This window comes from Dendrobium catenatum, unplaced genomic scaffold, assembly GCF_001605985.2.
Source record: "Dendrobium catenatum unplaced genomic scaffold, ASM160598v2 fragScaff_scaffold_1209, whole genome shotgun sequence".
Taxonomy (NCBI): Eukaryota; Viridiplantae; Streptophyta; class Magnoliopsida; order Asparagales; family Orchidaceae; genus Dendrobium; species Dendrobium catenatum.
The window spans coordinates 403,948-426,105 of record NW_021319671.1 but is presented as its reverse complement, the minus strand read 5'-3'; the positions used below and the strand labels follow the sequence as shown (position 1 = coordinate 426,105).

The 22,158-nt window shown below is 33.2% G+C and overlaps 1 protein-coding gene across 2 annotated transcripts; it reads right to left on the bottom strand.

The window, feature by feature from the left end:
- Positions 1-202: 202 nt before the first annotated feature.
- On the bottom strand, positions 203-18,805 carry LOC110101545 (patatin-like phospholipase domain-containing protein 4). Of its 2 annotated transcripts, XM_020829473.2 has the most exons (8): positions 17,926-18,799; positions 10,464-10,607; positions 9,289-9,361; positions 8,640-8,745; positions 8,419-8,515; positions 1,145-1,240; positions 726-875; positions 203-404 (listed from the first exon to the last, which is right to left on the bottom strand). In XM_020829473.2, exons 1-7 carry the CDS (start codon positions 18,445-18,447, stop codon positions 738-740), a joined length of 1,176 nt encoding a protein of 391 aa, XP_020685132.1. In that variant the 5' UTR covers positions 18,448-18,799; the 3' UTR covers positions 203-404; positions 726-737. The 2 variants fall into 2 exon arrangements, with proteins under 2 accessions (XP_020685132.1, XP_020685136.1); XM_020829477.2 differs by lacking the exons at positions 203-404; positions 10,464-10,607 and having other exon boundaries at positions 577-875; positions 17,926-18,805.
- Between the last annotated feature and the right edge of the window lie 3,353 nt (positions 18,806-22,158).

Here is a 22,158-nt window from a genome sequence, read left to right as displayed (position 1 = left end):
CTGCTAATAATATCCCCATATATTTCACCGTCACTCTGAACAAAAATTATTTTAGAAAACAATAAAAAAATTATCTCAAACTAAGCCTAAGACCAATCTGACAAAAGCATATTCGGGTCAACATGACTCAGACTACAACTATTTCTTCCACGTGCTTTGTATGCTCTATTTAGCAATAGAGCTAACAAAGTAATAGTTCAGCTAGGAAAAATATATTACAGGTAAAACTCCTTGAGTAACAAGATAAAGAAAGAAAAAGAAAATGATGAGAAAGTCATTTTTCTAACATGTCAAAAGCTGAACCAAGATAACAAACTAGATGGAGTTGTGTTAAATAATCATAACTGGAACAGCATAGAATTTTAATTCAAATTCAACTCTTTCCATTTTCGGTTTCAACTATCCTGAAAAGCAATTTACAATATGGCGGCATGTAAAATAAATTAAGGCTTCATTTAAGACGGCTTTCTTCGTGCTTTTTAAAACAGTTTTCTAATAGAATTTGAAAATTTTGTACTCAAAAGCCGTTTTAAAAAGCAGTACAAAAGCTATCTCAAAAGAAGCCTAAATGCCTAATTTTGGATCAACAAGAATTAATTAATCAGAATATTTATATTACAAAAGAACATACCTCTTAATATATATATATATATATATATCATTGTTAGCTTTTAATTCTTTCTTATGAGTAATTTAATGGAAGTTCACAGGTTCAAGAATGTCACCTGTAATTCCAATCATTTTGGTGAGCTTTCTTCCATGACAATGGAGTCCACAGGATTCTGTTCAGCCCAGACTTTGGCGTCCAGATAACCGAGCTCATAAAGCCTGTCAAGGATGTTGTCCTCTGCAGGTTCGAGTGCCCAGTTGAAGAGCTAAGGGGTGGGTGGGAATGTAATTTTTATTAGTTTCTTAAAACAAATGGAAAAATACTGTTAAACTAATTTTCAAGATTAGTAAAAGGTAAAATTTGATTTAAAACAAAAAAGGAAAGTGAAAAAGGGAAATTAATTCTGATTAAAATTTTGTCAAAATGACTGTTAAATATATTATGATCATCTCAAAATAAATTTAAGGAATTTAATATTCATTTGGACTATTTTTGGCACAAGATATATCCTGATTAAAAAACGAAAAAAAATACCTGTCTCGTACTAGCTCTATTCTCAGGGTTGCAATCAGGGCTGATCCCAATATCTCTCAATCCCATTCTTTTTGTTGGAAAAGCACAAACCCTAACCTGTGATGCCAAAGATGATATAATCCTCTACAGAGAAAACGCCAACACAAATAACAGAGATCTGCGTGTGGCAAAGGGGAAATTATTATGTGCGGACTCCGAATGTAAAGGACCGTTCGGATTTGATGCGAATTTGTAGATACGTGGTAAATACTCAACAAATTCTCAGTTGTGAGTATTTGTTGAGTATTTTATGAGTTTTCAATGAGCATTTACTGGATTTTACTGATTTGATGAGTATTTACTGCGTATGTTAAAATACACAGTAAATACTCAACAAATAAGCAGCAATCCGGACGATCCTCTATGTTCGGAGTCCGCACAAAATAATTTCCCGTGACGGAGATAGGCAAATGGCTAACTTTTAACAGTAAGAAACCGTAAAAAGCAGCAGTAATTATAAATATATTTTTTATAATATCACGCATTAAATTTTAGGGAAATTTACATACATACCACTTTATACCATCATATTTACATATTTAACACCCAAAACTTTAATATTACATACATACCACGCTATGTTATTTTAATATCAAATATATCACTCATATTTCCTTCCTAACACTTATATATTGTTTTTCTACCACTCATATTTGATATGAAAATGAACTATGGGTGGCATATATGTAATATTAAAGTTTTAGGTGTTAAATACAACAACAACATCAAGCCTTTACGTGGGATAAAGGGTGATATGTATGTAAATCTCCCTAAATTTTATCTGATACCAATATATGGTCATCAATATCTAATATAAAGCTGAAATTCTACGATTCAAAGCCAATCATACTACCAGGAAAAATAATAATGCATTAATAAAAAATACCAGTTATCATTAGTTCAACAAAATTCAGCATAAATTATAATGAAGACAGTAGAAATAAAAAACAGGAAGCATACAACATTAGACAAGGAATACATACTACAATGGAACATATAAGAAGGCAGGAAAAGAAGGAACAAAAAAACAAATAGATTCAGTAGATAAACGGCTTGTCTAATGCATAAAGAGCAGGAAGGTAACAAGGAGAAGCTAAAAAAGGCCAAAAGAGAGAGAAAAAAAAAACAATCCATAATTTTAAGTATATTTCATTTATATTCATATATATCTTATAGAACAATGACATATCAGTAGCCATTAAGTACTTTACGCATGGTTTAAGATCCCTTAATATATATAATAGGTCGTTAGCTTGTATTTTCATTACCTAATAAATGAAAACCTTCGGTTGCTTTCCAAATCTACCCCCCTCCTTTTGGTCGCAAGAATTGAAGAAATATAATCATCAATCAATTCCTTGGGAAAGTTTCAAAAAATATTCAAGTTCATTAGTTACAAAGAGTTGCAATGAAAAAGAAGAAAGTTTTACCTTCAATTTACCATAACATTTATTGCACTTGGGAATGAATATGAGAATCTAGTACTATCTGTTGAGCAATTGAGCCAAAACATATAAGTCCTATAAAACCTTAGGGTGTCATTTTACTCACCATTTAACTCCTCAAATTTGATCCAAAATAATTTAAAAAGAGAATTACAATAACCCCATATAAATAGTCCAAGTATCATTTAGATATTTCTCTTATAAAAAATGATACATTATTAGAGTTAAACAATGTCGAAATAATGATAGAAATACTAAGAACAAAATCATCTCTATAATAATTATAATAATGAAGGGGATTAACCTAAAGAATCACGAATGCCAATATTCTTTATTAAGAAGAATTAAAAGAAGATATTCTTGGGCACCACCCACTACAAAAAAATTATTATAAAAATAATATGAATAAAAGAAAAGTGTGAGTTTGAATATTTGGCTTTTGGGGTCCCAACCTCTCAACATTAGAGATTCGGGTCCTAAGTCTTGGATTAACAAAGTTGAGGGTTGTGTTAGATAATCGGCAGCCAGCGTAAAACTTGTGGAATAATCATGACATAAATCCCTTAATACATTATGTTAATGCTAGGGTATTCCTTCGAAGTGACACGTTGTATGGCATGAATATAAAGACAAGTGTGCAAGGGCCGTTGCACCGGCACCCGAGTGCAATGTTAAATAGGCAAGTGTTACCACATCATGAACAAATGTGGGTAAAGAATATGATTCATAAAACTAAAATTATGATAGGAACTAGGAATACAGGTTCTATTATAAGCAAATTAATAAAATTAATAGATATTATGATTCATAGGAAGATAAATATTCTATGCATTCATGAAGCTAAATGGGTTGGAGAGAAGGCTAATGAGTTTGATGGCTTAGGATTTAAACTATAGTATTTTGTAAAGAGTTGTGCTAGAAATGTAGGAGTCATTATATATAAGAGTTTGAAGGATAATATTCTAAAACATTAATAGAATTGGAGATATAATTATAACTTTAAAGATTGTTATTGATGCTAAGATTATTAATATTATAAGTATTTATCATTCTCAAGTATGTTTGGTTATTTGTTCAAAATTAAAATTTTATGACTTAGAAGAATTAATACAAAAGATACCTCTTAAAGAAAGAATTTTTATTGGAGGAGATCTAAATGGACATGTTGGTAGAGAGATAGATGATTTTAAAAGCATTCATGGTGGCTATGAATTTGGAGTGACTAATGAATGGGTGAGACCATATTAGATTTTTCTTTACCTTATGATTTTGTAATTGCAAATAACTTATTTAAGAAAATAGATGGGCATCTCATCACTTATAAGAATGGATATTGTAAAACTCATATTATTATTTTTTATAAGAAAACTAAATCATTTAGATTGAAAAGATTATAAAGTTATTTCAAGTGAAAGTTTATGTACCCAATATCGCTTATTAGTTGAAGGAAAAATAAAAAAATAAAGTAAAACCTTGCTCTAGAAGATGGGGGCATTTAAAGAATATTAACAAAAATATTTTTAAGGGTAAGATACTAGATCTTAAGAGTTTGTCGGTGCATGAGGAAGTTAATGTTATGTGGAAAAAAATAGTTACTAATATTAAGAATGTTGTTAAAAATGTGCTTGACGTATTAATAATTTAAATATTAAAAATTCACCAAGACCATCTAAAAACTCTACACAGGATCATGATTATGCCAAAAGAAGAGCTGAAGCCAACACAAAAAATATCTTTAAACTAATATAGTTAATAAAAGTATCATCTCATGAAAAGAATCTGTGTGTGTGGGGGGGGGACGACTCCACACAAATGCCCAGGTGATCTCAAACAAATATATGGCTTACAATTTTGTCTAAATTCTGAGAAAAAACTTGATGACCTTAATGTACTTTAGCCATTCCTTGGGCATTAAATAACGTACTAAATCATTGATATCATAGTTTGTCTAATAGAAACTTGTCATCCTATTTTTTTTGCATCCACTATTTAACTTTCCCTAGCAAAGATTCTATAAAATATGTAGGAGGCTCTATTACCTGAGTGGAAATAGTTCTTGAGAGATATAGACTTGGGTGATCATGACCTTGCCTAAAAAGAAGAGTACAGTTAGTTGAAAATAGGTGTTTTCGATGAATTTTAAATTGGATGGACTTTTGAGAGATATATGGCTCGATTGATTGGCAAAAGATTTAATCAAATATATGGCATTGATAACATGGAAATATTTCACCTTTAACAAAATTAAATATTATAAGAGCCTTAATATATATTACAACAAACATTGATTGAACTCCACAACAACTGAATCTCAATGGGGACCTAGAAAAAAGCTCTATAGATCCTCCAAGATTCAATAGGAAATTTGACTCACATATATGTTATCTAAAAAATTCATTATACGGCCACAAACAATCTGCAAGAGAGTGAAAATTATACCCAATTAGTTAAAAAGTAAGACTACAAGCAAAGCCTGGACTAATCGTACTGATGTGAAACATACACGTGCACAAGAATTGGTTTGGAAATTAATAACAATTTGAACTTACTTTGCTAGTGGAAAACTTATGCTTCACCAAGTGATGATTTTGGAATTTGTCCTTACAAGATTAAGTAAAAGCAAACGATTATAACGAAGATTAACGAAGTACTTGCAAGTGATTAGCAAAAATAAGTAGATAAACTAATGGCGATGAAACAATAATCCACGGTACAACATCAAGACGTTTTCACCTTAAGTTCCTTCTCTCTTACTTGTAGTAGGTTTAGCGGATAAAGGGTGAAAGCAAACCGAGTGATGTCACCACAAGACAAGTGATGCGTAAGGCCTATCTGCCGGAGAAGTAGCCGGAGAAGGAGAGGAAGGTGGTCGGCCGATGATGAACCAATGTCCCTTTGGCCTTTGTTCGTCAATCGTCTCGGTGAGTTGAAAGAGCATGCGAGCAATGTAACTTTCCACTGAGTCATCGTACTCCCAAATTGGATCAAAGAAATGAGATAATAAAATATCAACTTCTCCTTGATGTTTGTAGGCGAACCCGTGGTCGATCTCAGGATTGGCCATGCACGCTTGCTTGAGATGGGAGGAATAGACAAGTAGGGAAGGGGGGAAGAAGAAAGTAGGGTTGAGGGAGAGGAGGGGTGGCAGGTTGGTGATGTGGGAGGCCGGCGGCTTGAGGGAGAAGGGAGGGGTTGGGATTAAGGCTAGGGGATTTTGATTAGGTGGGAATTAATTTCAGATTTTAAGTGGAACTAGAGGGAAAATTGAATTTGAAATTAAATTCAAAATTAAAATAGGTATTGGTTTTTAATTGGAAAACAATTTAAATGCCCATTAAAGGGGCCTGCGGCATGATGGAGGGGAGAGGGATTTGTGGGAGGAATTAGAATAGCTTCCTAATTGGTCTTTCTAATTTAGGAAGAGAATAAATCAATCCAATCTAATTTAAAAATTAAATTGAATTAGATTCATGACTTTCCTAATATAACTTTCTAATTTAGGCAACTATTTAAAAATTCAAAAATTGAATTTCAAATGGTTAAGAATAATTTCCCAAATCATTTAAGCTCTTTAGGTAAGTAATAATGAGGCATTAACTCCTCAATCAAGGGGTGGAAAATAGGTGACCGGCAATGAGCTTGGGGTTTGGGCGTGAGATTTGTGGTGGAGCCAATGGGAAGGGTCGGGTTCGGGTGGTAGGGGAGAGAGAGATGTGGAGTGGCCGGTGGTCTTGAGGTGGTGACTAGTTAGGGAAAATGAAGGGTCGTGGTGGGGGAGTAAGCCGGCGGTGGTTGGGGAAGAGGGGAGAGTTGGAAGAGGTAAGACGTAAAAGAACTAGAGACACGAACCTTGGAATCCACCAAAGGTTGACGGGTATTGCGTAATCTCTCGTCTAGCGTCTCTCCTCTCAAGAACTCACAAAGAGATCTAAAACAAAAGAGCTGAATTTTTTCATTCAATAATCATTCATCATCCTTTTACAAAGCACAATGCCACTATATATAGGCCTCCAACATAAATAAAAGCGAAGTACACAAATGCCCTTAAGGCTACAATAAGAAAACACTCCCCACAGGGGTAAACTCGGAAAAAACTGAAAATAAAATAAATAAAATACATCAAAAGTAAAGACTCTGAATTATACCATGTCGGAACCTCTGAGCGATGTACTCATCACGTACTATGCTTATAAATACTAAAAATAACAAAAGAAAGCTATCCTATTTGTTTGTGGACAGCATCATTTTGCAGGTGAAACCAAGATAAAACTGAGCTGCTAAAGAAGAATCTGGCACAGAAAGTTGAATCTAGAAATTGGGAGCCCTTAGATATTTTATTGGGATAAACATAGGACAATCAAAGAATGACATTATGATATATTATGGATCTTCTTAATGAAATCAAAATGAATGAGTGTAAACCTATTAACACTCCGATTAATCTAAACATAAAGGTTAAACAAGACAAAGATGGAGAACTTGTTAATATCACTTATTACAAAAAATTGGTGAAAAAATTAATATATCTATCCCACATAAGATCTAACATAGCCTTTATGTAAGCCTAATAAGTCAATTTATGCCCTCACCAAAAAAGGAGTATGTAGAGGCTATATATAAAATCTTGAGGTATTTTAAAAGTTTCCCTAAAAAGAGACTACTTTTCAAAGAAAGCATTTCGTATAATATTAAAGCCTATACTTATACATATTGGGAAGGTTCTACAACACACAGAAGATCTATAAAAGTTTAATGTATCTCTATATGGGGCAACTTCATCACGAGTAAGAAATAAAATGAACTTGAATATAAATCCAGGACCAATGGTGCTTCTGAACTATGGTGATTACAATGGGCTTTGGTAAACACAACAACAACATCAAGCCTTTATCCCACTACGTGGGGTCGGCTACATGAATCTTTTTTCTCCATTGTGTCCTATTAAAGGTCAAATTCTTGTTTAAATCTAATAAAGAAAGGTCATTCCTAATATATTCTAACCAGGTCTTTTTAGGTCTACCCCTACCTTTCTTAACAGCACAATCTTGTGTATCACCTTTATTCTTAAAAATAGGAATTAACACACTCATTCTCCACTCATCTGGCTTTGGTAAAGCTTAAAAAAAAATTCTAAATTCTTCAATGAAGCTAACTTGTGACAATAAGGCAGTGATAAATATCGCCCACAATTGTCCCCCAAAATAGAACCAAGCATATTAAGGTTGATCACCACTTTGAAAAAATAAACTTGAAACAAGAATTATTTGCATGCCTATTATTCCCAACTCCTGACAAAAAACATATATCATTACAAAAGGATTGCTCAAATTCAATTTTGACTTCATCATTAACAAATTGGGATTATCTAACATCGACTCTCCAACTTAGGGAAAGTGAAAAACAAGTAAACAGAATGTGCTCATTCTATGGGGATGATTTATCTAGAAAGAATAAATGAGTGACTGTCAATTAATTGGAAGATCCTTTTTTATTTGAATTTCAAATTTGTATCTTTCTTTTTGATTTTTTGCAAGTCATCATAGAAAATAACTCTAAGTATACCTGGTATCTTATAAATATTTTACTTACCTAGTATCTTATAAATACTTTAATATTGTTCTTGATTAAGAAGTCCAGAAAATATATTTCTCTCCAAACCTTTAGTTACTTAACAGCAATGTCGAGGAATTATTGAGATACTGACCAAGTTCAAGCTTCTTATAATTCAAAACTTTCTAACACTACTGATGATGAAAAGTTAAAAAATTTACAGGGAAAATAGTAGCATACTGTTTTTAAGGCAGAAGTTGGTGGCATAAACGATGTCAAACCCCCATCAATGCACAGCCGGTTGCGGTAAAGTGTAGCAGGCCTTGGAGCTAAGTACCTAAAAATGCCATAATCAACAGAGATGTTTGATAAAGCTCAACAAAAAAAGGACATAAGAGTGCTTAGCATTAGCATTATAAATTAAGAGTAAAAAGAAATAAGAGAATTTAGCAGTAGCATACCCAGGAATAAATGAAGAAGTAATGACCGCATTGATAAGGTCTTCCTTGGAATCAAATTGATCAACAAGTAAACCTTTAGGCCTCCATGATAATTGGGTTATAGCAACTACAATATCAAAGAATACAATTCAAAACTATTTAGTGAACCTTGGCAGAAAGAAATAACACTGGAAGAAGCACACCCAAAAAATTTCACATGAATCCAAAAACCCTTCCAATGAAAATAAATAAACAAATAAAGGAGAAAAACAAGCATGAAAAAGATTAGGCACATAAATCTGTCAGCAATTTGTTATGACATTTAGTGAATTAGTAGCCCAAACTAAGAAGGCTATTTCCCTTAAGCAAGCTTAATTTATCAAGCTAATGTGTATATCATAAGTTCACACATTCCCTTGCCATAGCTATTCCCTTATTGCGATAGTGACAAATGTATCCATGGTATCTCATATGTAATTTATTCCGGAAACCCTTTTCAACTTAGACAGTAGCTCTTGCAGCTGTCCAAATTGAAAAAATTGGACAGAAAAATTCATCAACGATAATAACAGTGATCATAATAAAGTTAGAACAATTTAAAAAAAGAACCAGAGAGCCCTAAACCAAAAAAACTAAAGCCTAGACCAACATATACAGGTCATGTGCTCACCACGGACCCTTCCATTAGATCTGATGTGAACATCTTCTGGTAGAAATTCATTTAGAACATTTCTCAGGACTGCCTGCATAAATTAAACAAGGGAACAGATCAAACCATATACCTCCAAATGAAGATTGAACAGATTGAATACCAGACGAATCATAGGAAAGAGAAACTTTTCTTTATTGGCAAAGATCAGTAATGAAAATAAAGTCTGCGTCAAATAAATAAAGTAACATTTGAAAATTGTAGTTACACCAAATGAACATGCAGACTATAACTCTATAAGCCTCCTTTTCCTAAATAATATTGAAGAAATAGAACAATGAATCCGAGTCTGTGAAGGCATGATATTTAAAAAAAACAACAGTATTCCACATGCATAACCTTCAAAACACAAAAATCCATATGGAAATATGGAATCAATACTATTTATAAAGAAACAAACTCTCAGGATGGACTTTATTCATATCACCTAAAATAAAGAAAGAAATTATATTTATCTTATCATATGCAAAGAAAAATATTTAAAAATCAACAAAAATAGTAATGGACCAAAAAGGCCTAATTTGATTTAATTTCTATACAACTCAATTTGACACCCTTTTGATTTGCCTAATTTGAACATAATATATAATCCAGTAGTTGATAAATGCTACCTCAAAAAATCACAAAACGATCAGGATAAGTTGGCTAACTATCTGGAAGGTGGTATCAAGTTATAATTTCTTTAACTTTGCTGTTAAAAGAATATTCTATGTGAAAAACTCTATAAATTTCTAAGATTATATAATAGAAAAAAGTATGTCAGTACATATTTCTTAAATTATTTGTATCATTTATTTCAAATGGCATTAATCTACACAGTATGCCACATACGAATGATACACACTAAGGAATAATGACTGATACAAATTACTGATCTATTTTCACATTCATTTATTGCAACAAGTAAAATTTTCAGAATTAAAAACATGTAGAACTATGGAAATACATATATACTAAAAATGGTACACATTAACTTCTTAATCAAAATGAGGATTACTAACCGCAATTGAAGAAAAATGCAAATGACTAAAAGGGTGCCCTCCTAACCACAAATAGTTTTACAAACATGATATGTATTTGGAAAGTAAAACAAACTTAAAATGGAGGGGAAGGAAGATAAAGAAATTTTTACGTACTCCAAGTCTAAATGCGGTGCCTTTGAGTCTACAATCTTCAGCCAATATTTTCGTAGCTTGCAAAGCATCATTCATGCTACTTCCTGAAGCGATCACCACACAAACTATTGCACCAGCTGAAGAACCAGCTAATGGTGTAGTTTCCTAACCAATGAAAAGCAACTTAATAAGTAGCAAATATGATGCGTAATGAGTATCAATTTCATTCTGAAAAGTTCATTTCAATCAAAATGTGTCTTATTACCATATTCAAAAGCCAATGCTCAATTTCTAAGCTGACGAGTGAAATACCATATCTTAAAACAGTTAGATATCCTGAGCACACATGATATGCTAATGGAAGGACTAATAGAAGCTTTGAGCTACTGAAACCACATCAAACATTCTCCCCTTGGCTCCAAAAAATCACGGAATATCTAATCTTACCTAATCCTCCAACAGATATGGCTCTTCAAGTACTTTCAAGAAATTTTAATCAAGTTACTTCTGTGAAGAGAATATACAAGCTCAATATCCCCTGAGTGCTTGCATCATTATTTCTTAGTTCAACAAATTGATGCTCAAGTCATTAGTTAAACTTCTCAAAGATCACATCAACTGAATTATCCTGATGGTTCTCATTTTCGTGTTGACCGGTTCTTACTCAGTATGCAATTCACTATCAACAAATCAAACCGTGTATCTACTTCAATGCTATTGTATCCAAAATTTCATTGTTGTCAACAAACGTTCATGAGCCTGAAATTGAATTTCAAAACAGTATAATGCAATACCAAACATGGCTACGGATGTTGAGAAAGCTCAATGTTTGTCATAATAATTGGCTCAAATTCAGATATTTTGATAAGTAAACAATTCAAGTTTAAACAATATTTTTTTAGCCATTTAATAAATAGGCCAAACATTCACATAACCGGCTTATGTTCGACCAATCAGACCAACCTGCTCACACACACATTTTTCTATTTAAAACATCAAATATATGTTGTGCCTATAAAGCTCATTTATACACATTATTTTATTATTAAAAACTATCAAATACACTCTAAAAATGTAGACAATGGATATTTAAAATTCTGCAATTCTTAAAAGCCATAACAATGGAAATCACAAATCTTTTTTTAATGGAATACAAGATGAAGACAACAACAACATCAAGCATTCAAGCCTTTATCCCACTATGTGGGGTCGGCTACATGAATCCTTTTTCTCCATTGTGCTCGATTAAAAGTTAAATTCTCATTTAAATTTAAAAAAGAAATGTCATTTCTAATATTTTATAACCAAGTTTTTTTAGCTCCGCCTCTATCTTTCTTAATATAAGTCAAATCTAATACATCTACTTTCCTAACCAGGTCATCGGAAGGATGTCATTTTATGTGACCAAACCATCTAAGGCAACTCTCTCTAATCTATATTCCACTGGAACTACTCTAACCATTTCACATATATGCTCGCTTCGTATCCTGTTTCTAAGAGTAAAGCCACTCATCCACCTGAGCTTCCTCATGCACACTTAACATTATGCTTCTCTTTTAATGGCCAACATTCTGTACCATAAAGCATTGCATGTCTAACCAACATTATGCTTCTCTTTTATTACGTATGATTCATCTTTTTTCATGGAATAAATAAATTGGTATTTTTTATATAAATCCAATTGGTTTGATTCCTTGTGTTGAATCATACGATGTTTATTGATTCTATTTCGCCATTCTTTAGGTACTAATGGAGACCTTTTTTTTTGAGATAAATCGTATTGATAATGACCTTTTAACCAATTTTTCCATTTGTTCATTACATACGTATGAATTTTATTATGTGAGTTAAATATTCCATGTATCATACTTGAGGGGGGCTTTTCTATCACACAACAAGCTCGATGCATTCCTCCACTTCAACCATCCAACTTGAATTCTACTAATAACTTGGAAAGATTTACAAATAACTTCAAATGAAAAAGGATAGCAATAATATTACCTGAAACAAACATGTTAAGTTGAGATTTTTGAATCACATTTGTATTGAAAATAGACAAAAAAAAAACGTAGTTGCAGTGACATACAAGATGAGAAAAAATAAAAACCATAAGCTAGAAATCTATTTATGATCAAATGTTTTCATAAAAGCCATATGTTTTTTGTTATGTCATAATAAAATTACAGCAAGATGATTCATCTTTATAACCATGACTAAGAAGAATAATGCATAATATATGTACTTAATATTACTCTATACTTCAATCAAAACTCTCAATAAATGAATAGTTTTCATAGTAGACCTACCCGGCATGAATCCAAATTGATTTTGGTAAACATCAGTATCACAATACAACCTATGCTCCATAACTCTCTCCCATAGTTTTAAAGTATAACACATTAACTTAATTCCTCTATAATTCGCACAATCTCGTGCATCAACTTTATTCTTAAAAATAGTAATCAACACACTCATTCTCCACTCATTTGGCATCTTTTTAGTTTTCAAATTAATATTAAAAAGTTTAGTATGCCAAGAAATTCCTTCATCTCCTAAGCATTTCCACACCTTTATAGGAATATCAACAGTTCAACAACTTTTTCACACTTCATTTTCTTTAAATCTTCTCTAACCTTATTTTACTAATATGTTGATAAAAACAAAAAAAATTATTTTCATTTAGGGTGCTTCTCCACTAAAATCAATCGCATTCTCATAATCTTCATTGAAGAGTTTATAAAAATATCTCATCCACCTTTATTGAATATCATCTTCTAATAAAAGCACTTTTTGATCTTCATCCTTAATACACTTCACTTGAACTAAATCGTTATTAGTTACTACTTTCATTTCTATATTTGGCTAACTTATACATATATCTTTTGTCCTCCTTAGTATCTAATTTATTATATAAACCATTAAAAACACAATCTCGTGCATCAACTTTATTCTTAAAAATAGTAATCAACACACTCATTCTCCACTCATTTGGCATCTTTTTATTTTTTAAAATAATATTAAAAAGTTTAGTATGCCAAGAAATTCCTTCATCTCCTAAGCATTTCCACACCTTTATAGGAGTATCAACGGTTCAACAGCTTTTTCACACTTCATTTTCTTTAAATCTTCTCTAACCTTATTTTACTAATATGCTCATAAAAACAAAAAAAATTATTTTCATTTAGGGTGCTAAGGCCACTAAAGTCAATTGCATTCTCATAATCTTCATTGAAGAGTTTATAAAAATATCTCATCCACCTTTGTTGAATATCATCTTCTAATTTAATACACTTCACTTGAACTAAATCGTTATTAGTTACTACTTGTATTTCTATGTTTGGTTAACTTATACATATATCTTTTGTCCTCCTTAGTATCTAATTTATTATATAAACCATTAAAAGCTAAAATATTTGCATCGCATAATATTTTCTTAGACTCCTTACGGGCCTCTTTATATATTTCAAAATTATCAGAGTTTTTACATCAAAATTAATTTATATAATAAATCTTCTTATTTTTTATCTTTTCTTACACATTTTGATTCAACTACCAACTATTTTTACTATTAAGTGTTTTTTCCCTTTGATACCCTAAGCACATCTTTTGCAACATTTTTAATATCACTAGCTATTTTTTTCCATATAACATTAACTTCACCATACACAAACAGAATTTTAAGATCTAATATCTTACTCTAAAAAATATTTTTGTTAATATATTTTCTTACACATTTTGATTCATGGATCCAGTACAGCACGACAGAACAAAACATATTACCATTTATAGACACTTTACATCTGAGAAAATAGAGAACTCAAAAATTGAAGTAGTATATACCCCAACTCATGAACAACTTGTCGATGTTCTAACAAAGGCATTATCGGGCTCTCTACTTGAAAAGTTTGTTTGCAAGTTAGGATTGTACAACCTGTCCAACCTAAATTTAGTGGAAGTGTTGAATCACACAGCAAGGAAGGGGCCAACGGCTTTGATAGGTCAACAATTCATGGGCAACAATTGTGGGCTACAGTTGGAGATTTTCTCTTCTGACACCAAGATCTGTGAGATATAATTATTAGAATCAATTAGATTAAATAACTTTTCTCTTTTATTTATTATAATTAATTAGATTAAATGTCTTTCTTTTTATGTTTATTCTCCTAGAGTGTATATATATGTAATGATTCAAAAAAAATAAAATTTGAATTCAATTCCCCTAAACAATTTCTTCAGTAGCATGCATGAAACAATAATAGCAGAAGTGGGAAGGCAGCAAAACAGTGGAAAAGCTTCAAAAACACAGGGGCAACAGCAAAAAGCACTGGACAACAAAGGAAACAATTTAACAGCACGATGGTGATAACCAGAAACATTGGACAACAACTGAAAACACATTTAGCATGATAGAGATACCAAGAACACGGTGAAGGAATTGCATTGAGGAATAACTAGAGATCACTTTAACAGAAGGATTCAAAATTTATAGGTTTTGATTGGAATTTCATGGGTTGAGTTAAAACCATGCAAAAATCAGCTATACCAATAGACTGCTCAAAATTACAAGAGAATACAACTTGATTGTATAGTAGCTAACATCATAGACCTATTCTACAGTCCAAAAAACAAGGAAAAAAACTATGAATAAATAAATATGAAAAGTATTCCAATGAGCACAAACATGAAAATTTGCATCATTTTTTCAGGCTTCAAAAAATCAAGATAATTTGATATCTTCCACTCAAATTAAAACAAATTGTCATTCTCCTACAAGCCAGTTCATAAAAAAGCATGTTGTCCAATGGCACCAGAAACTTTTGATATCCATCATTAGTAGTGGCCAAAATGTCCCATATGAAATAGCTTCTAAAACAAAGCGAGTAGGCTCACCTGGTAAGGTGCACGATGTAAACTAGCAAGGAGAGAAAAGAGATTAATCCATCATATTAGCATCAATTTTATGAACAGAGTCAAATCAAATAGGTTGAAAATAAGGTAAATACTAATAATTTCAAGATTTTCAAATTTTAAGCATTTCTTCCGATGTGTAGTAATGTTTAAAGGCCTCAATAGAAAACCTTTCAAGTTTTAATGCAATATTACCTAATTTTCTAGTTGGAATTCCACATATCTCTTGTTCACATTGGCAGAGAACTTATAATTACCATAAATAGTTGTTAGTTAAATCATAAATGTGAATTCATACAAACCATATAAATAACATGAGAGAAGTAGTGAAATTACCCTGAATAGAAGAACCAAGCCTTTCATTGGGACAAATAGTCCTCCCAATAACTAGTTGTCATCACCTACGAAATATTCAAAAAATATACTTCCAACAAGCATGCATAAAAAGAGAAAAAAAAAATTATAATTCAACATTAAATGTCAACTCAATTTCATAAACCTCAAAGGTCTTATTTGTAGCATTCAAAGGAGTCAAAAACAACAACAACATCATCAAGTCTTTATCCAACTATGTGGGGTTGGTTACATGAATCATTTTTTTTCATTGTGTCCTATTAAGAGTCAAATTCTCATTTAAATCTAATAAAAAAATTTCATTTATAATACTTTTGAACCAATTCTTTTTAGATCTACCTCTACATTTTTTAACATGGGTCAGATCTAATACATCTACTCTCCCAATCGAGCCATCGGAAGGCCGACGTTTTATGTGACCAAACATCTAAGGCGACTCTCGCTAATCTTATCTACCACTAGAGCTACTTCAACCTTTTCACGAATATACTCATTTCACATCATGTCTTTAAATGTAAAGCCACTTATTCACTTGAGCATTCTCATCTCCGGAATACTTAACTTTATGCATCTCTTTTGATGGACAACCTTATGTGCCATAAGGCATTGCAGATCTCACCACCATCTTGCTTTGCAGCGTAAAAAAAATTAGTCAAGAAATAAGAAATTACAAAAAATATATCAATATCCACTCAAAAATAACAGGCTTCAAGACATCCAGCATTAATTTCCCAAGATAAACTTTCCAATAATTTCACTTCTTGAATTGCTTAAAGGCACAAACGACAATAAGAATTTTTTTCAAATACATCGACTGGCAGACTGACTCACTTATAACTCTACCAGTTAGTAATGCGCATCTTCCAGGGATAGTAGCAATTGTGGGAAAGTTGTAGGAATAGCGGAAAGGCAGCAGTTGCATGAGTGCTGGAACTATAGCATAGTAGGAAATGCTAATTGTGAGAGCAGGAAAGCAACACAACAACAGGAAATCTTTAGTAGCATAGGGATATCAGTTGGAAGCACAAGATTGCAGCAGAAAAGGTTTAGTAGCGTAGAGACAACAGTTTGAAACACTGAATAAAATTTGGAAACACATGTACAGAAGCTAGAAGGACATAACATAAGCACAATGTAGGAACTGCACTGAGGATCAATTAGCAAATCGCTTTGTCGTGATGATTCCAAACTCGAAGTCACTAATAGGAATTCCACAAACTAATTTGAAACCATGTACTAATGATTTTCAGCTTACTATTTATTCAAAAAACAACAAATAAAATACCTTGTTCGTACAGAAGCCTACATCATATGCATGTTTATACACTCAAAAGTAACTAAAAATTAAAAAACAAAAACTAATAATCAATACACGTGAATAGCATTCCCAATTAACACAAACTTTCAAATTTGCATGGTCTACATGGCTAACAGATTCATGAACACGATTGTATGTGGTTGGCTGGTTGTCTTTCTTTTGCCTGCCTTGATGTAACAAAAATAAAATTAGAGTTTCAGATGATACTCAACTAATATCAATTACACAATTTCATATTAACAATATTCTAAACAACGCAACCATGTCAAGTACCACTATTAAAAGCTTAATACTTTAAGAACGATGACCGGAAATCAAAAGCTTCAAAAAGTAATGGTCTGATCTTCGCTAAATAAATAATAGAGAAACCGCATGCAGCTATTATAACTTCTTAGAACATGCAAATTATAACATCATGCACATAATAGATATCGCTGTGGTTAAATAATGCAGCTTTGTGGACTGCAACCTGAACCTTCATAGAGTTTGTTCTGGGAGTGACAGTGGCAATGGTAGTGATAGTAGCTCATCAACTTAGATGCTGAAATTCCCAAATCAAGTTAAAAGCAATGTAACAAACTATGTTTGATTTGTTGTCACTGAGATCTGATCACCCACACAACAATTAAAGGGTTACACAGCTCCATTCAAACGACCTGAGAGTTCTGCTCCAATCTAATTACATTTTAGCAAATGAAGGCCTCATAATTTATTCATACCTTCCTGGGTATTATCTTTTACCACTCCATTAACTCTCCCAAGCACTCAAAGGCCTCAATAATAAGCTCCATAAATACAAGCTTCATGCAAATGCCAGAGATCCAATAATAAAACCTTTTAAATTACAAATAAAAAATGTCAAAATTCAAAAGCAACCACGCAACAAAAGATCAACAAAACTACCTTAATGTAACCATTCTCAAGAAGAAGCCGAGCAACACCGAGATGATAGGGAAACAGCAACCCCGCGGCAGAGAAGCTGAACCCGGGGCTCGTCACCTTCTTCCTCTCCCTCTCCGCCACCAAACCGTCCGAAATCTGCTCCCAGATCACGGACTCTTCTATCACCGACGCAACTTTCCCCCGACTCCCAGAATAGCCCGCCTCCTCTTTCTCCTCCGACACAACGACAGCGCCCCCAACAGAGGAGCTTCGGATCCTAAGAAGCACTGATGCGAGTCCCAAGAAGAGCTCCCCAGTGGCAACAGCCAGCGACCTCTTCTCTACTGTAAGAGGCGGCGGCGAGGAACTCTCCCTTTCGCCGTTCGCCCTCACGCAGCGCCAAAACGTTATCGGGCGCGGCGAAGAGAATCGGAGACTAGGATTAGGGTTTGGGAAAAGAAGAGGGCGAGTGTTTTCAAGGAAAGAAGAGAGAGAGAAGAGAGAAGCCATCCGGCGAGGAGCGCCTCCAGCCTTCCCTGACATATTTTTCGAGCCTCGTTGTGCCTTTTATAGCATCTTCGTAGAGTTCCACGACCAACCGTCCATGCGGGATGGAGAAAAAATACGGGTTTAACGGCTGCCACGTATTATTAAATTCCAACAACGCATCTAGATTCTCAGTGTGCTCTCCTGCTCTTCTACCCCAAGCGGCGGCCCATCTCAAGCCCTTCCGCCATTTTCTTTTTTCCGGCCATCCCGCCCTCTGGTCTCCTCCTCGTGCTTCGCCTGACTCTGCCGGGAGAGATTATTACGTGCGGAGGCCTTACGCGCGCCAGTCCGGATTGATTTCCGGAAGCGTCGGAAGTAATAATTTTTTCTCCGTAGGACTGGAGTTAGATGAGAAGAATAGCCTAAGCATATATAATCTGTACAAAAATTTGATATATATTTATATGTCCGAACGGTTTTTTCTTGATCAAATTTCGCCCAAATTAATTTTAAGTTCATCAAAGATGTGACAAGAGCAGCTCCACTTATAATTCACAGAACAACTAGCAGCCTTCAGCCACTTTCTTTGTTCCTAGCTAGTTTTGTCGCCACTATTTCTATTGCTCTATTATGCCACTTTATGTAATCATAAGGATAACTTAGTCTTTTGCTCTTATGCTTAACATTGCTATATAAATATCTTCACTATATCTATATTGGTTCAATATACTGAATGGATGGTTTCCTTGATTTACAGTCTTCATTCTTATCTCTGCGTTTGTCTAAGCTTCATACACAGGTATCATGTGCTTTGGTTTCAACTTGGTATCATAGCCAAAATCTTAATAGCCACTACCTACGTATCTTGATGGGGGACTCATTTGCAAGCCACTCTCCACCCCATTGCCTGCTAAACCACCTATAGACCCCAACTTACAAGCTCGATATGTTTAGCCAACCTACACTTTTTCGCCAATTAGCTGGTTCACTCCAATATTTGTCCAAAACCCGGCCCGACATAGCCTTTGTCGTCAACAAACCTTACCACAATATGCATCAACCCTCTTTAGGACATTTTGAACTTCTCAAGTGGATTCTTTGCTATCTTCAAGACACTATTGATTATTTACTTATTCTCCCCAAAATAGATTTACACCTCTCTACCTTTTTAGACATCGATTGGGCCGGTGATACTCTTGACATAAAATCCCCATACAGGGTATTGTATTTTCTTAGGAGCAGCCCTCATTACTTGGTTCGTAAAGAAGCAATCCACAACTGCTCTGATCCTCAATAGAAGCTGAATATCGGTCTCTTGCCTCCAGTGCCACTGACTTAATTTGCATTTGCAATCTATGTCATTACTTCTCCATTCCTTTACCCACTATCAATGTTTTCTGTGACAACATTTTAACAATCTCGATTGCTTACAACCCAATATTTTATGCCCCTGCAAAGAAAATTGAGATCGATCATCACTTTGTTCAAGACTGCATTCAAGCTCAGCATATTGCAGTTCGTCATGTCTCCACCACCAACCAACTTGCTGATATACTTACCAAATCTCTACCAACGCAACGTTTGCAGCTGCTCCGCGAAAAGCTGATGGTCGTCAGGCCAATCACCTTAAGGGACGGTGACAAGAACAACTCCACTTCTACCTCCTTGCAGAAAAACTAGCATCCTTCAGCCACTATCTTTGTTCCTAGCCAGTTCTGTCGCCACTATTTATGTTGCTCTGTTATGCCACTTTATGTAACAATAAGGACAACTTAGTCTTTTGCTCTTATGCTTAACATTGCTATATAAATAACTTCACTGTAGCTACATTGGTTCAATATACTGAATGGATGGTTTCCTTGATTTTACAGTCTTCATTCATTGTCTCTTTGTGTTTGTCTAAGCTTCATACACATGTATCATGTGCTTCAGTTTCAACTGGATGATCTTAAGAAAATTCCTATGTGGATTAAGTTGCCTTAACTGCCACTATGTTGTTGGACAAATTTTAGCATTTTTAAAATAACTGATAAATTTGTATTTCCTCTAGATCTTGATCCTCTTATAGCCAAAAAAATTAAAATTAACTATTTTTCATGTGTCACGTTTCTACCTACTATATTTACTTAGCAATATTACCATTTTCTTAACAATATTATCATGTTTGTATATGATAAAGATGTCTTCCAATATGTTCTTTATGAATGAAAACCTCATCCTTATATAGTTCATGATACATCCACTTGTAAAACCAACTGCTGCCCTAAATATGTATAATATACACAATAGCCACCTAGGCCTCATAAATCATGTTATCATAGGCAAATACAGACACACCACTAAAAGAAATCCTAACGTGATATCCTTTTCTTCTAACCTTATCAACATGCCCCCTATTATAATCTAAATTTTAATTCTCCATATGTCAACAACATAACTCCAACTAAACATCATAATGATGCATCCTCCTTGCAACATAATTAGACCCATTCCACAATGGATCAATCTCATAACTTCTAACTCATACTCCTTTTCACCAATATTCCTACCCTTGCATAATAAGGATGTTAGTGTGCCTCTTTTCAACATTGTGGATTTTTTCAAACAGAGCATTCATGTTCATCCTTCCTTTTACAAGGGTTTGAAAAGCTATGAATAAAGAGAGCTCTCATTCATTATTGTTTGAAATGTAAGAGGTATAAAAGGAGACTCCAGTGCCTTTGACTACATGAAATTAATTCGTGACATCAAAGTTGATTTTTCTTACAGAAATGTATTAAAAATGTTTTTTCTAATCATTTTATTTACAGTAATTAAAAATATTTTTCTTTTCAGAAATGTCAACGTAATAATTTTTACTTGTTCTCTGGTGATTAAATCTATGTTAAATGGAATGCTGATGATATTTCCTTTAGGGCCATTGAAATTTATCTCCAATTCATCCTTGATTGATTGGAGGATTTTTCTTTGAATATATTTTTGGTTACTTTTGTATGTGTTGAAAATGATGCTATTAAAAGGAAAGCTCTTTAGCATTTCATATCAACGGTTGCCTCCACTATTTCTAAACCTTGGCTACTTCTAATTACTTTAATAATGCTAACTTTATCAAATTTATGAAATTTAACTACTGCATATTTAACTTTATACTTATTAAATCTCCTAAAAATGTCTTTAATGTAGCTAACACCACCCCCCATATTCTCATTTTAAAATTCATCTCCCTCTATCATCTAATCACTCTCCCATATCCATTTATTTTGAAAAAAAAATATACCTTCACAATGCTTTAATTAATCAAAAATCCCTCATTGATCTCATTAAATTATGAATAAGGTAGAGAGCAAATTGAAAGCGGAAATATGAGGGTGAAGGTGACATTAAAGTCCTATATCATAAAATTACTTATAGGAAAAGTAAAAACATTATCAAAATTTTGGAGGGAGTTGCTAAGAAAGTCGTCACTCATCCATCATTCCTTTAAATAACAAACTCTATGCACACTCTGAGATGCTTAAACAATATTTTAGTGAACTATCATTTTTTTAGTGTTGATGAGGTATTTCTCTATATTGCTTTTCCCAATGAGGATGTCAATCATGCTTTGTTTAACATAAGTAAGAATAAATGTCTTGTACACGATAGTTTAAATAAAAAAAATTTATACTCATAGAATTTATTAGCTCTTCATTTTTTTTAATTATTCTTTATTTCAATCTTGGTGCTAAACTTCTAAACTATGTAAAACACTTTGCTATCACTCAT

What these genes read in the sequence shown, in the direction of transcription:
- LOC110101545 (XM_020829473.2), bottom strand. Translation starts at nt 18,447, where the DNA reads ATGTCAGGGAAGGCTGGAGGCGCTCCTCGCCGGATGGCTTCTCTCTTC. An exon ending in CAACTTCTGCCTTAAAAACA is followed by an intron (nt 1,241 to 8,418) that starts GTATGCTACTAT and finishes TTGGCATCACAG; the next exon opens with GTTAGGGTTTGTGCTTTTCC. An exon ending in ATAGAGCTAGTACGAGACAG is followed by an intron (nt 876 to 1,144) that starts GTATTTTTTTTC and finishes CCCACCCCTTAG; the next exon opens with CTCTTCAACTGGGCACTCGA.